Genomic DNA, 15,996 nt, shown 5'->3' with positions numbered 1-15,996 from the left:
GGCGGACAGCAAATTTATATGTAAGTTCTGTATTATTGTGTATATAATTAGGTATGATTGCTGTCATTGTCAAATAAAGTTTTATCTTTCTTTCATCTTTAGGATTTAGATTATTTATTATGTATAAAAAAGTTAAAGTCTAATAAAATAACTGGAGGGTCAGCACAACCAACAATAGTGCATGAATGTTTTTTTATCGATATCGATATTTTTATGAGCTGTCCGTAAGCTCGTCAATCAGAACAACTTTTGTCTACTAGTTTTGGAAATTAGCGAAAATCAAATTCGGATCTCCATACAAAAATTACCAGTGACTTTTATTATACCTACTTAAATAATATTTAATTGTTTAATAATAATTATAAAAATGTTGTTTGCAGGTGTAAACAGTGGGTTAAGATGACCGGTAAGGAGGATCTGGTTTATGTGCCTATTGAAAAGCTACATCAACTTAAACGAATTTGTGGCAATCATTTTCTACCACAACATTTTAAGAACACAATTGAAAAAAAAAACCATTCCATGTGTGGGACTTACTACAGACACTTTATTTTATAATAAATAAATATAATTATATTTTTCCACTTTTATTTTATTTCAACATTATATCATAGCACTTATGTCAACGGAAAATCTCGAGTTTATTTTATGGATTATATTTTTGTGTTCAAATAGGAACATAACATAACGTTGAACCGAGACTTAACGTTGGTGTCATTGTGTAACACTGAAATCCTATCCTTTTTTTTTACTAGTTAAAAAATATCCATAAGAAGCACATCACTATTTCAGCGGGGCTATGTTGGCAGTTTTGTACGTCATAATTTTTGTTTTGTTGGTACCCTCTGTTAGTACGCGTGAATAAAAAAAAATAATACAAGTATTTTTTTCTTTTTTTTCCCTTGTACTCCCATCTCTTAAAACGTAGTGTTCTTTTCTCTATGCCATCATAGAGAAAAGAACACTTCAAACCATTTCAAACTCAAACATCAAAAGTGAGCGGAGAATAAAAATAAAGTCAATGAATTTCTGTGCATATGGTGGAAAAATGTACAATTCATGCCGAATTTTATTTAAAACTACTCCAGTTAGTTATAATGTTAAACTGGAATCATTTGTGTACCCAAAATTTATTAAAAGACCTAATAAGTATGCAAGCCGTGTTGAACATGATATGTATGAAGATTTACGTACAGTAACAGGAAAATTTCGACATGAATGTGGATTTACCGCGCCTGCTACAAATTTTGTTGGTAGTCATTCATTTTAATATCAATAAAATCGCTTAAAATTATTTTCTATAATATGTTCATTTACCTAAACCATAGACTGCCAGATGCTAGCTAGATTATGTACTCTGTGGAAATCTTAATTTAAAGGCGCCGATACACTAGCCGACTTAAAGGTATCTAGGTAAGGAAGGCACACGCTGTTCAAACTATCGGACGTAACCTTGGGCTGACTGCTTCAGCCATGGAAGTAATAATACAACAGGAATGCGCACTCACCAAAATGATGCAAACAAAAATAGACCTAACGAATTCACCTTAAGATTTATATTTGAAGTGAAAGAGGCCGCGAGCCGATAGAGAGGGTTACCACAGAGCCCTTCCTCTCTTTCTAACAATTGCCAGGATTTAGTTGTGTAAACTTTAGTAGATTTTGTACGAAGAGAGCTATGCAAAAAAAAAATTAAATTAACTCATAGACTACTGTATATCATATCATTTTCAAAAACACTTTTATAATAAATCATTATAAACATGTAATTTTATTTATATATTTGGTATTTGTATGAATAATAATTTCATAAAAAATATTGGTAGTTTTTCTAAATACTTTACGACAAGACCGAAGTTGTCAAGATGACGGATGACGATTATACTGTTGTGAGAGACGTTATGGTTAGGGTGACCATTAATTCGTACTTTTGAATCACTTTCCATTAATTAGGACCTGTTTCATTCAACTTTTTGTTTTATTTTATAAATAAGTATCATTAGGTATTATTGTGGCTGTTATATATTATAAGGCTGGTAAAGAGTTATGAGCTGTTGATTTTTTTGGTGATTCTATTCTATTCTATTCTATTCTCTGTGGGGGTAACAGTACCTGCACCTGGCTCTCTCGAATGGAACCTTTGTGCATATCCCCAAGGTCTAAACTGCCTTCCTAAGCTTGGATTTTTCCCACCACGCTGGTCCACTGCGGGTTGGTGGGTTCACATATCTAGATGTGCTAAATCTAGATATGCAGGTTTCCTCACGATGTTTTCCTTCACCGTAAGAGCGATGGTATACATTGTACTTAAATTCAGAAAAGAACTCATTGGTACATGTCAGCGCCGGGATTCGAACCCGCATCTCTGGCGTGAGAAGCGGGCGCTTACCCGACTGAGCTACCACCGCTCTCACTCTCCGCTTGGTGATAGATATGAGTATTATAAGATAATTTATCAAGCTTAAAACCGGCGGAAGCACTTAGGTTGAGATATTTTTTTTGAAATCTTATGATTTTCATCAACTAGACTATGTAAACGGAACACCCACAGAGTAAACACGTTTTAGGTACATAGTTGCGTTTAATGCCTGTTTTGACACTTTCTTGTCAACACTACACCCAACTTAATTTTATTTACTTAAAATTATATTTTCCCAAATTTCAGCTTTCCTTAAAACATAGCAAAGGTGGTTCGAAGTAATTCCCACAAATTTTCATCATTTCAAACCCGATGATAAATCACGATTCATCGCAAGTGTTTATTATCGTTACAGTCGAACTATAAAGTCCTGACAATAAAGAGTGCGATTTTGCTAAGACTTTTTATCATTGTCAGTTATTTACTTACCTGTACATCTAATTGTTCGAATAATAGGTGACTTTGAGACCATCGACACCTATTCGCGACATGATAGATTAGAAGTGATGTCTCATGAATTACCTAAAATGATGGTCACCAAAAATAGAAAGAGATGGAGGGCTCCGTGCTGACTATCTCTGTCGGCTCGTTTTTTTGGTGCAGTGCGCATTCCTGTTGTATTATTACTTCCATGGCTTCAGCTTTATATCAGACGTCCGAGAGCGATTTCAGACAGTTCATGCCAGATCGCTCTCGGTCGCGGACGTCTGAAAGCTGAACGAGAAAGACGTCCGAAAGCAATCTGGCACGAACTGTCCCAAAAGACCGTACACACTATCAGTCGCGGCTGACAGCCGCGTCCGCTAGTGTGTCGGTACCTTAAAAACATAGAGTGTCGAGTTTTTTTTCTCTATGATATTAAAATGGCGGTCTCGGCAGCTAACTGTCGTTTTGTGATTTAAGCTTAATAATTTTCAACAAAATCATTAAATCATACGTGTTGTCTTTCATTGAATTATGGTGCATTTTTCTGTTTGATACGTTTTTGTTTTCGGATTATTACCTAATACGATTTAATCGAAGTGAAATATGTCTTTTTCCTTCGGGACTCCATCGAGTGCTCCGGCCACTACGGGTCTGACTGGAGGGTTTAATTTCGGTGCAAACAAGTTAGTATGCAGTCTTTAATAAAATTCTTATTAATTTTATGGTTTTTCATGATTATGCATGCTTAAAATCATAAGAAACACTAATTAATAAATTAATTAACATAACCTCAAATATTGAAACTGTCAAAATTTTCTTGTAGTTTTACAACGTAATTTAATTTTCAGGCCCGCAACGCCCGGGTTCGGCTTGACGGCGACCTCTCAACCGTCTACCGGCATGTTCGGGACGCCGGCCTCCGCCGCGCCCGCTTTCGGCACCGCTACCCCAAGCTTTGGGGCCGCGGCAACCCCAGCATTCGGTGCCACTGCTACCCCTAGTTTTGGGGCAACTGCTACCCCAGCGTTTGGGGCCACATCTACACCAGGGTTTGGGGCAACATCCACCCCAGCATTCGGGGCGACATCAACCCCTGCATTCGGCGCCACAACCACTCCGAGTTTTGGGGCCAGTGCAGCCCCCACATTTGGTTCAACGACTGCACCTGCTTTCGGAACTACTGGACTTGGCACTGGTGGCTTGAATTTTGGAGCTGCCTCCACTGCAACTAGTCAATCTACAGGTTTGTTTCAAAGCACAAGGATTTATACCCTTGTTGGGTATAAATCCTTGTGGCCTAAAGGCCTTACTTACAGTATAAATCCTGTAATCATTTACATGTCTGTTATAGTAGATTATCAAATTATAATAATCAAGAATCTATGAATGTCATTTCCAGGGTTATCATTTGGGGCACCAGCAGCATCAACAGCTAGTACAGGGCTTGGTGGTTTCGGGTTTGGCTCCACATTAACATCAACTGCACAATCAACTGGTCTTGGAGGAAGTCTCCTTGGAGCCACCAGCACAGCCCCAGGTGGCCTATTTGGTGAGTAAAAATATTTTATGTAATGTTTGTTTATTTAAATGTAATGTTTGTATGATACTGAAGATATGAACCTCTCATGCGAGACAACGTGGTTTTTCCAAATATATTGTCAATTGTACTTTATTTGTATGCTGCACAATTCTTCAGCATCAAATACACTTTAGTTTTTAGTTTAGTTTTTGACATGCAGGAGTTTAACATATCCAAAATGGCTGACTGAATTTAATACCATGTGGCAAACAACTGTTTACAACATTTAGATACCAAATACATATAAGCTTGTAGTCCAATTTTAAGCAGTCTGTAACAGTGACAAAGCAAACACAATTTTATGCTATCCTTTATTGCATTGCAGTTGGATCAAATCCAGAATGTTCCAACATTGCGACTTTTATGTCTCCAACAAAATCTTTTGAAGTCAACTTTCCACAACATTATGTGGACATGGATATTGGGATAGGGCCTCTTATACTAGATGATAAATCACCATCAAAAAGTGGAAAGAGAAACTTTTATAGCATTATTACTCCCAGCTCTGGTATGATTTTTCGAAAGTTCGTCATAAATGAATATCTTATCTTTTCTTATACCACTATGATTATTGTTTGTATGTACTGTTTTCAATAATTTAGGTAGTTACTACCAGACCACTAGAGTTACCTTACCATTACAACATACCATTAATTTATTTTGAAATATTGATTCATGTACATTTGTTTTTTGTATTTAGTATGTAGTGAAATTAAAAGGTTTTAAATGGAAATCTTGTAATGAATTTGAACTGTATGGTTACTTACTTATTAATAATTATTTAATAGTAACGTTTTTTTTTTATTTCAGGTCCAAAACTTGGTACCAGCACAGCTAGCTCGTTACAATTAACTTCAGGTTAGTTATCAAGAAAAATATGGTCACATTATTTCTACCTTAATTGGCTTCTCGTTTAATTTACCAGCAGCAGAGATCAACTAAGATGTATAAATATCTAGCTGTACACCTTCAACTTCATCTATAAAAAATACAAGCTATAAAATTTGGTTAAATCACTGATTTTACTTACCATAATTGATTTAGGTACATAATTTGCATTTGCAAAGGCCTTGGAGGCCTAATGATTTTAGTGATAGAACAAATTTAAAAATGAACTTTTGAATCATGTAAGTGTGTGTAAAAAAAGCTCTTGTATAGTCATAAGCATATTATGACAATAATTTAACAATTTGTTTCCTTTTAGCGGCTCCCAGTTTGGGCCTGGGCGGAAGTGGGACCACCACTACTTCACTCGGCATCGGAGCAACCAACACCACCACTTCAGGAGATGGGAAAAGTTAGTAATTTTATAATACTCCACCTAAAATAGTTACATCCCATTTGCGACGGTTTGTTTAGCAATAGGCTATGTCTGAAAAAATTAAACAACGCTCATAATTTTTCTGATGATAGGAATAACCCTCCGTATCATCCTAAAAAAATCTCAGATTTTTCCTATGCGTCAATAATTTTATAAAAATAAAAACATTTTAAGTTTCACAAAACGGGGATATGATGGCACTTCAGGACTTTTTCCATCGTCTCTATAGGCATTAAAAAAAAATTGTAGGCTCACGTTGTAGGTCTATGGTGGTCTATGGATAGACGTGTGACCAAAGAGTATGTAAAAGCTGACGCCTGTCAATTTTCTCTTTTTTATTGCCCATATATTTTTATAGAGACGATGGAAAAAGTCCTGAAGTTCCATCATATCCCCGTTTTGTGAAACTTGAAATGTTTTTATTTTTATAAAATTACTGACGCATAGGAAAAATCTGAGATTTTTTTAGGATGATACGGAGGGTTATTACTATCATTAGAAAAATTATGAGCGTTGTTCAATTTTTTCAGACATAGCCTATTGATGACTAGTGCTCTAGCTGTTTTATTAAAATTTGTTAATTATTATTGTCATAATGTATTTTTAGGTGAAGCTCCAAAACAAACGAAGCTACCAACAGAAATCTCCACATCAGTAGATACATTTAAGGAGTTTGTCAAGAAACAGAAGGCAATCAGCTCCGAAATAATGAGGATTTCAATCAAACCATTCCATAAAGTAAGTTCTTTAATACATCATTTATTTGCTCACTAAATACTCATCACAAATACACAACACCATCATTGTATAGTTGACTCAGCATGTGCTGTATAGTCATTTATACAGTGCTGTTAATTGTGCCAGAACTGCCTCACCTCGCCGGTGTAAAACACCTTTAATATGTATTGCCCTGTGGCCTACTTGCCTAAAAAGTGTCTTCTGTCTTATCCTAATCCTAACTAATATTATAAATGCGAAAGTAACTGAGTCTGTCGGTCTGTCTGTCTGTCTGTTACTCTTTCACGCTAAAACTACTGAACGGATTTGAATGAAATTTTGTATACATACGGTCTAGACCCTGGGAAAGAACATAGGCTACTTTTTATCCCGGAATTCCCACGGGAAAACTTTTTAAGGCGAAGCGAAGCTCGCGGGAACAGCAGATGTAGGGACTAGAGATGATGATGATGCCCTACTTACCTTATTTATAACCTCCTATCTGTTTTCAGGTGGAACGTGACGCGGAGCAGCTGGTCCGCAGCGCGCTGTCGCTGGGCGGGGAGGTGGCGCGGGCGCGGGCGCAGTCGAAGCGGCTGCGGGCGGCCGGCGCGCGCGCCCTGGCCGCGGCTGATGCCGTCAACAACGACCCGCCTAGTGAGTTGTAACGATAATTATAATAGACATGACGAAACTATAAGGGCTCCTAGTAGACTTACGGAACCCTAAAAACCGGCCAAGAGCGTATGAAAGGTTTCCGTAGCCATGTTGATGAGCGTCGAGGAGGCAGCCGGCAGGCGCCCTGGCCGCGGCTGATGCCGTCAACAACAACCCGCCTAGTGAGTCACACTTGCTTGTTATAGCATGAGACTCGTGGGGGATGTAATGCCTCATCCAGACTCACGCCGAGAAGTCGCCGAGAAATCCCTTTATATCGGGCTATAAGACCGACACCGATCGGAGAACACCCGAGCGAGAGAACGAGAAGGCGAGAAATTCATCGCACTCTCGCGTCTCTGGTGTTCTCTGGTCTTCTCGGCGTGAGTCTGGATGAGGCATAAAAGCGACATTTCGGCAGTGAAACTGAGACTGGAGACAGTGAGACGGTCGCTACCTCGGACCAGTGGTGTCTCGTGTCGCCGGTCGCGGACTCCTGTCTCTGAACCTCCACATTTACGGATAACCGCCACCTTTAGGCACCCTACGCACAGGCAGGAGGTTTGCTTAGCGCCTAGCGAGTCACCAAACGGGTAGCTCAGTAAAATCTTCGTGAACGGCCGCATTGATACATACTAAGCGACTAGCTAAGCGCCAAGCGCGTAATGCGGCCGTGACGAAGATTCTAGAACGTTCGTTTTATTGAGCTACTTGCTTGGCGATTCGCTAGGCGCTAAGCAACCCTCCTGCCTGTGCGGACGCTGCCTTACGGATAAGGTCTCGGCTCCCACGGACTCACGCACAGTTAACCTTCTGCGTCCCGTATCGCGCCTGACAACAATAGTTTTCCATTGTGCCTGATTTCAAGGGATTCAAGATGATGAAGCGTTTAAGTCATATACATATTTTTTCCAGATTCGGAGTACGAAGGCTCAGCGCCACCTGCGTTTATCAAAGAGCTGATAGCGGAATTGGAGCAGCAACTTATAACGTTTAGACGCCAAATGGACGTGGCCGACAAACAAATGCAAGCCTCGCCCAAACTGCTCTCCGAACAAGGTAAGTTTCACACATAAATTAAACATATCTCTCTCTCTCTCTCTCTCTCAGCCTTCTGTAGTCCACTGTTGGACATAGGCCTCTCCTAACGATCGCCACCCCAAACGGTCACCCGCCATCTGCATCCAGCGGCTTTCCGCTACCTTCCGCAGATCATCAGACCAACGGGTTGGGGGGCGACCGACACGCCGTTTGCCGACACGGGGTCTCCACTCCAGAACCTTTGTACTCCAGCGGTCGTCGGCTCTGCGGGCTACGTGGCCAGCCCATTGCCACTTCAGCGTGCTAATCCTTTTGGCTATGTCGGTAACTTTAGTTCTCCTGCGGATTTCTTCATTACGAATCCTATCTCGCAGGGACACGCCTAACATAGCCCTTTCCATAGCACGCTGAGCAACTCTGAGCTTGTGGATAAGCCCTTTGGTGAAGCACCACGTCAATTAAACATATGTATATGTATAATTATTTTTTTAATTTAACTCCTAATAACAGAAGTTACAACACATAAATATACTATCACATATGCGGGTATATAGTGCGGGTTGGTGGATGTAATAGGGAGGTCCCGTATTCCCATCATCTATCTATATTTTTTTTTTTTTTTTTATGTAGCCTGGTTTGTGTCCCACTGCTGGGCAAAGGCCTCCTTATAAATTGACCACCACATATATAGATAGATAAATGGACCGGTGGTCAATTTATCTATCTATATAGCTGATAATAAATGTTTTGTTCCCAGAACTGAACCTCGGTATACGCAGAATGCACGAGTCCCTAGTCGCGCTCGCTGGTCGACTGCAAGCTGTGCATGCTCAGGTATGGTAAATTTGATAAATAGCTTTTAAATTATATTTGCCTGCGAGCTTGACTTCACCTTAAAGGTTTCCGAATAAAAGGGTTTCATCAAAATTTATCCAGCTTTTTCCCGTGAAAGAGAAACAAACATCTGATATACTTAACTCACAAGTCACAAAACTTTCGATAGGATTGCGTTCCTTTTCGCAGTTTTTCCCTGCAAATAAGAGGTTGATACCAATAAGAAAGTGTTCGTTTTTTAACAAGGGTATTAATCCTTTACCTATTCGTCAGCGAATCTTGGATTTAGACTGTAACTAACCGAGTAATGTGAAAGTGAAACCGGGTCTAAGTCTAGTTAAGAAGTTTAAAATAAGTAAATTGTTTGTAAGAGTACTTTTATAAATAAAATATTTTTTTAATTTTCACCGACTTCAAGTATTTTGACTCCTATAAATAAATAAATTTAATATCTGTTCTATCTTTGCAGGTTGAGGCCCAAAAGGAACAGTACCTGAATCTTCGCAAGTACGTCTTGAAAGATCAATCCAACGTATTCGAAGGCCAAGCAGGTAAGTTTCGTGTCTCAAGGTTAAAAAAATCTTGTAAAGTATACTATAGAATTTATAAGTGTAATTTCCGCTAGGCAATATACTCGATATAGTAAACAACTTCTCCTTGCATGACGCATACATATTACATTTACTATAAACTGCTAGCATATTTTTTTATTTTGAGATGTTTTAGAGGCTAAAAAAACTAAAGAGATAAATTTTTACCTACAGTAAAATATATATTTTTGAAAGAGCTACTATAAAATGTATATTTTTGTTTTGTTACAGGCAATACAAGCTTAGACCAAATTCTGCGGGAGGCCGAGAGTGGCAGGAAAAAATCCAAGCTCACGGGCTTTGATAGCCTCGGTGGATCTGTACTCTCAGATCCTAGGACTATAGGTATCTTATTTGTTGTACTATTTTATGTTCATGATAAATGACCAGCGTGGTCTTTATAAAAATACCTACTCATTATTATATCACCTTACCTTTAGGACAGTATGGACTCAAAACCATTAGGTTTTTGGAGAATACTATGTTTTTCGTTTTAATATACCTAAATATTTTTATTTTGCAGGTAACATTAATCAGTTGGCGGGGCCAACTCCGTTTAGCTACATTGGACCCACCACGACGCCAATAGCAGAAACTCCAGGTAATAAATCATACTTTTACGCGCAAGTACGACAAATTTATGCGCTGTATTTTATAGCTCAATATCAAAAATCAGAAAGAAATTTTATACTGTATCTTTAAATTTTTAGTATGACAATAGAAATATGATATGTAATTGACACAAGTGGACGTGGTAAGGAGTATTATTAACAGATGTATGATAAGGGTGAGATAGCTTCTGAGTCTGTCCACCATTTTCATATTGTTACTTTACGGCCGTATACTAATGATTTGCTCTCGGGTCTTCAATGTTGGTTTTGTTTGAAGGCAATAACTCTCCTATCTTGGACGTGGCTCATGTCCTCTGTTTTTGTTTGTGTTTTATATTTGTCATCTTGACAGCACTATCTGGCTGATCACATAATTACGGACTGCATCGCGGCGACTGCGTGCAGTTTTTATATTCAACTGCATGCAGTTGATTATAGCGACTGCTCGCGGTTACTGATACGATTGCATGCGGTTGTTGTGGCACAATCCGTCTGAATTTAGCCTAATCTTTGTTAAGTAGTCGTAGTAGTATAATTGTACATAAAACACTTAGGGTGGATTCGTCCAAACATCACATTATACGAGATTGCATTCTACCAAGTTATACCATGAGAATTTGCGTTAAAAGGCAAATTCTCAGAATAACAACAGCGTACTTATCCCAGATATTATTTATATTATTCACGTGTAACGTGATGTTTGGACGAATCCACCCTTATAACATTTAAGACTTTAAAAAACTATAATACAATACAATAAGGGCGGTCTTATCGCTAAAAGCGATCTTACAGGCAACCTTACGAGCTAAGACAGTCAATTTTCAATCTTGTTTACTCCAACAGTGGCCAACTGGCAGCCGCAGGCAGGCAACCTGAGCTCGTCATTCAACGCGACCGGCTTCGGCTCATTCGGGGCCGCGGACCAGAGCTCGTTCCAGCTGCAGAAGCCGCCCGGCAAGCGCACCAAGCAATGATGCTGACGGTAGGCGCGCCGGTGAATGCACCGGCGGCCTATCTACCGCGGACTGAAGTAATGACAGCTGGAAGTGATTGTACGATTGTGAGGTGGGTTTTGTGAGAAGTGAAGTGTACAGTGACAGTGAAAGTGATGTGGTGATAGGGTGTTCATGGTGAAATGATTCTATAGATGGAGCATTGTTTTCAAGAAAAATTAAGAAAACATGATTGACCTACATCCTAACTAATATTATAAATGCGAAAGTAACTGTGTCTGTCTGTCTGTCTGTCTGTCTGTCTGTCTGTCTGTTACTCTTTCACGCCGAAACTACTGAACGGATTTGAATGACATTTGGTATACATACGGTCTAGACCCTGGGAAAGAACATAGGCTACTTTTTATCCCGGAATTCCCACGGGAAAACTTTTTAAGGCGAAGCGAAGCGCGCGGGAACAGCTAGTCCTGTATAAAATACATTCGCTAGTTGATTTTCGCATGGGAGCACTCCTTTTATCAAGCTGTGAGCTTAAATTTTCGATAATTATAATTGCAACTGTTTTGACTTCACTGACTTTTGTTAAATCAATAGTGTCTATTTTCATACCATTATTATACAGTTATTAATACAATATACAGGATTTAACCTGATAAGAATGGAGACTCCATCCTTGTCTCGTTATGTCACACAACTAGCATGTTACCGTTTAATAGCCAGTTCGAAGAAATGATCATGAAACATTATTTAAATTAACATAATTTATATCTCTACGATAAATTATACATACATAATAACAGAAATTACAGTAGACTTGATAAGCTAAATTAAACTATATAAGTAGGAGAACAAAAGTATTTTTTATAAGAAAGGAGATATGCTTATGTTCAAATGAAATAATGATGTTTCATTATAAAAAATGTTGTAAGTATTTTTAGGAAATACAATGAATGTTATTTTTTATTTCACAATTGTTTCCATTTAGCCTGTCACCGTAACATTAAATATGTAGTAATTTTAAGGACAATGTAATATAGCTTTTATATGAAAAATGCAACTTAAAAAAAGGATTCTGTGCAAAGAACTAACTGAATCCACCTATGTTCCATTTCACGAGGAAAGACATCTGATACAAACAAAAACTACCCTTATTCGAATGTAATAATGGATCTGTTAGATGTCTTTCCCCGTGAAACAAGGCATAGGTAAGCCAACTGCCTTATTGTACAGTCTAAAATGCACATTCACACAGATAAGACAAAAATGGCTTCACTTCCTTTATTCAGCGCAGATTCCTTTGGGCCAGTTCAGTTGTTGGCATACAACTTATCTGGTCCACCAAACCCGAAATGAGTCGCGGCATTAGTTGAAACTTTCAGTGATTGGTTCAATGACATGTATTGTGCAACTACTTGACACTTTATTAAATTTACCACAGGCGCCTCTAGCGGAAACTATCATGAAACTTAAACTCACTCCTACAGTAGATCTGTGCCGTTTACTAGGTCGACTGTAGTTACTAATCGTATACATTAATTTTCTATCATACGTTTCATTAATATCTCTGATCTCCTGATTCTTCTGATTGATCATTTTACTTCTGTGGCTGTTTTTTTATTAGGACCCTGATTAATTCAGTGGTAAATTACTTGACAGCGTGTCCTTGGCTCGTTGGTGACAAAAACACTAGAGCTGTACTATCATTTGTGAACGTGGTAAAGAGATTAGCCAGTCAGATCAGATGTCCATAGCTATATGGCCCATTGCCCAGGCTGTTTGATTAGGAGTAGGACCCTGATTAATTCAGTGGTAAATTACTTGACTTCATGTCCTTTGCCAGGTTTGTTGTATTGGCCCGTTGGTAACACAAATAGAATCCGTATATAGATGTTTTGTTTTGTCAGACATTGATACTACTGTCAAGGCTCCTCTACACGTCTGCAGATGCATCCGCAGACGTACGCGAATGCATCTGCAGACGAATCTCTACAAGCGGCTTCACGTCTGTTGATCGGTCAGTCTGAGTTCAATATCGGCAGGCGCTACTCGCAAACATCTACATCGAAACCGCAGCTACTGCTGACTTTCGGAAAGTGTACTTAAACAGTTTTTTGACCAGTTAAAGAAATACCTATACTTATTTTAATTGTATTTTTACAACATTATTATTTTTATGATACTTTGATCTTGGGATTCCACTAGCAATTTTCTGCTTGATATAACTCTATAAACTTAAAAGTTTCTTCCGTCGTCAAATTACTCGCCATTTTACTTGTTAACGCACGCGTTCTTTAGGGTTTTGCGGTTCCTCACTGTCTGCGGACAAATCAGCCCATCTACACGGACGCATCCGCAGACGTGTAGAGGTGCCATAATACAAGGTGGGCCAATGATATATAAATGATAATTTGCACCTTTTTAGAATTGTATTGGTCAAATCGAAAATATCATACCGACCAAATGGGCGCCCGTCACAATTGATTGCCATACTGTCTCATTGTCGTAAAGTAGGTAATAAAACACCAGAATGCTGTACAAATAGTACTATAATTTATGGTTAAAAAACAATATATCTAAATCTAACTTTCCTACGAGCCCTTCTGGTAACTTGACGAGAAGCGGCAGGTGGGGGTAACTGAGGAGCAGTTGCTGAGGTGAAGATGCCGGTGATGAATGGCCGCCCCTGGTGGTGTGGCCGGAAGAGGGGTAGTAGAGTGCCCAACTGGCGCCTGATTGGCTGAAAATGGATTAGTATCAGGTGATCCTACAGTTGTTTTGATGTAGTGCAAAGTTGAATGACGTACATCGGTAGTAGTTCCTGGTAGGCGTGTGATGCTGGGAAATTCAGCCACAATTGCAGCGTATGGCGTGTCAGGTAAAGACACCAATTTAACGCTAGGCTGGTTTCCATCGGCAATTACTGTGGGGATTCTGTCTTCCCATCACGCAACTTACCTTGTGCACAGTCCCGTAAAAGATTATAGTGGGCCAATAAGTCCGAACCTATAATAGCGCCGGAAACGTCTGCCACCACAAAACTCCATTTTAAATCTCGCCGTAGTCCCAAGTTAAACTAAGTTGCACTAAACCATATGTTTGAATTTTCGAGCCGTTAGCAGCAACCAGTTCATACGTTGCTGGTACCCGTAATCCTCGAACATACGATTTGGACGGGCAACATCAATTTGAACCGGCTATCGACTAAAAAACGTCAACCAGTAAATTTTTCGGTAACAAACAGACGGTGGCTTAGTGCTAAACAATCTGATTGCTGGAGTTTCCCTTAGTTATAATGGCACCTTTCCAGGAGAACGGTATTGTGCAATGATCAGCCTTGTTACCGTGCTTTTTATGGTACCAGCATAAACCATCAGGCATACGGCTGCGGCTGCTATTACGGGTACCGCTTGCGCTGCGATCGCGGCGGCCGCTTCGGTTGTGCGCTGATTTTAAGGCATTTATATCATGTCTAAGGTTACTTACCTCTAGCTGCAGCTTATTTACAGCTTCATTCAAGCTTTCAATGACGATAGCTTGGTGGGGGCTGCTGACGGGTGCTGGCATATGACCAGCAGCATTTATACTGTAATGAGCTGGCCCCGGATGCTTCATATTATGCAGCTCATCCGCAAGTTCTCCCAACTCTAATAATGACGCAGACTTCTGCGACCTAAGTACGCCCTGCATGATATAAGGCAACCGGTCCAGCAAAATGGTTTTGATTGTGCGCTCTGGAAACGAGGTGCCGCCCAAGGAGGATAAATGCTGTAGGAAGAAGGATGGTTTACGGTCTCCGATTTCCTCCTTCTCCAATACTTGGGGTACATTTTCCTCGTACGTCGTACTTACCTATTAGTGTTTTCCTAAGAACGGAAGAGGGTTCTCTGCAGGTGGATCTAGGATTATTCCTTTCACCTCGTCCGCTACTGCTGGGGGGAGCTGCTGCACCGCATTGTAAATTTTTGTGGTCTCGACCTTTATATTATTAAGAGTAAATTGTACCTCTAAAAGGCGAACCACAGCACTGGCTTCTCGAGCTAAACGGACGGCACCTTAATAGAGACCCTATCCACTGCTGCACTAGAAGAAGAGTTTGCGAGATGTTGAGACTCCATGTTAAAAATGATCAACAAAGTAAAGTGAAGAGAAAGTAGGTAGGTATGTGTTAACTACTGGACGAAATAAAGTTAAACTTAAATTAACACTAAACACTGTTCTATTGTCTTTACTTGCGTCGTTTCGGTCCGGCAGGGTTGGCTTGGATCGGCGCAGGTAGTCGGTCAGTTGACTTGGTCACCAGATGTTGTGCAAGGGCGTCGACGGCGTTTGCGGCTCGGCGGGCGGCAGCGTAAGTACCTTTCGAAATGACGCGATGGACTGTGAGTCGTCTCAGAATGATGCGGCCGCGTATTGGATAAATCGCAGGGTTCCGCACTTAATTATACGAGTGGTGGTTATTAATGTTCTGAATTAATAGCGTTTTAAATCACGTCGGGGTCACCAATATGGAAAATTGATGTAACTGAAAACTACGTCGTTACTAGATCAAGTCCATTTATTAGGAGTTTCATAAAGGTGTTTCATGGCCACGTTGGAATTTGGAAAATTGTGTACTAAATTTCTTATCCGGCAATTGTAATTTTATTTATCGATTCTACTAATTTCATATGGTTTAAAAGGATTCTGTGTTTATTTTTACGCCTAGACAATTTCTCAGTTCTAACTGGAGTTCCAGTAGGTATATTGTTTTTTAGGTACATGAAACTGTTGCAGCTTTTCTGTACAAGCCTTAAACTTTAATAATATCTTTTCTCGTAGGTACCATGTTGTTGCAATTATTGAATGTAG

At 39.5% G+C, this 15,996-nt stretch overlaps 1 protein-coding gene across 2 annotated transcripts; it reads left to right on the top strand.

Annotated features, from left to right (window-relative positions):
• Positions 1 to 3,332: 3,332 nt before the first annotated feature.
• Positions 3,333 to 11,388, top strand: LOC119694310 (nuclear pore complex protein Nup58). 2 transcript variants are annotated; one of them, XM_038120381.2, is made up of 14 exons: positions 3,333 to 3,528; positions 3,694 to 4,088; positions 4,245 to 4,394; positions 4,750 to 4,932; positions 5,235 to 5,282; positions 5,629 to 5,721; positions 6,353 to 6,483; positions 6,975 to 7,119; positions 8,035 to 8,178; positions 8,918 to 8,994; positions 9,464 to 9,545; positions 9,816 to 9,929; positions 10,108 to 10,185; positions 11,039 to 11,388. In XM_038120381.2, the coding sequence occupies exons 1-14, from the start codon at positions 3,449 to 3,451 to the stop codon at positions 11,167 to 11,169; spliced, it is 1,851 nt and encodes a 616-aa protein (XP_037976309.2). In that variant the 5' UTR covers positions 3,333 to 3,448; the 3' UTR covers positions 11,170 to 11,388. The 2 variants fall into 2 exon arrangements, with proteins under 2 accessions (XP_037976309.2, XP_037976310.2); XM_038120382.2 differs by lacking the exon at positions 4,750 to 4,932 and having other exon boundaries at positions 3,334 to 3,528.
• Positions 11,389 to 15,996: the final 4,608 nt, after the last annotated feature.

Source organism: Plutella xylostella, chromosome 14 (assembly GCF_932276165.1).
Source record: "Plutella xylostella chromosome 14, ilPluXylo3.1, whole genome shotgun sequence".
In the NCBI taxonomy this organism is placed as follows: domain Eukaryota; kingdom Metazoa; phylum Arthropoda; class Insecta; order Lepidoptera; family Plutellidae; genus Plutella; species Plutella xylostella.
Note: the sequence above shows the minus strand (reverse complement) of the source record. Positions and strands in the feature narration are given on the sequence as shown.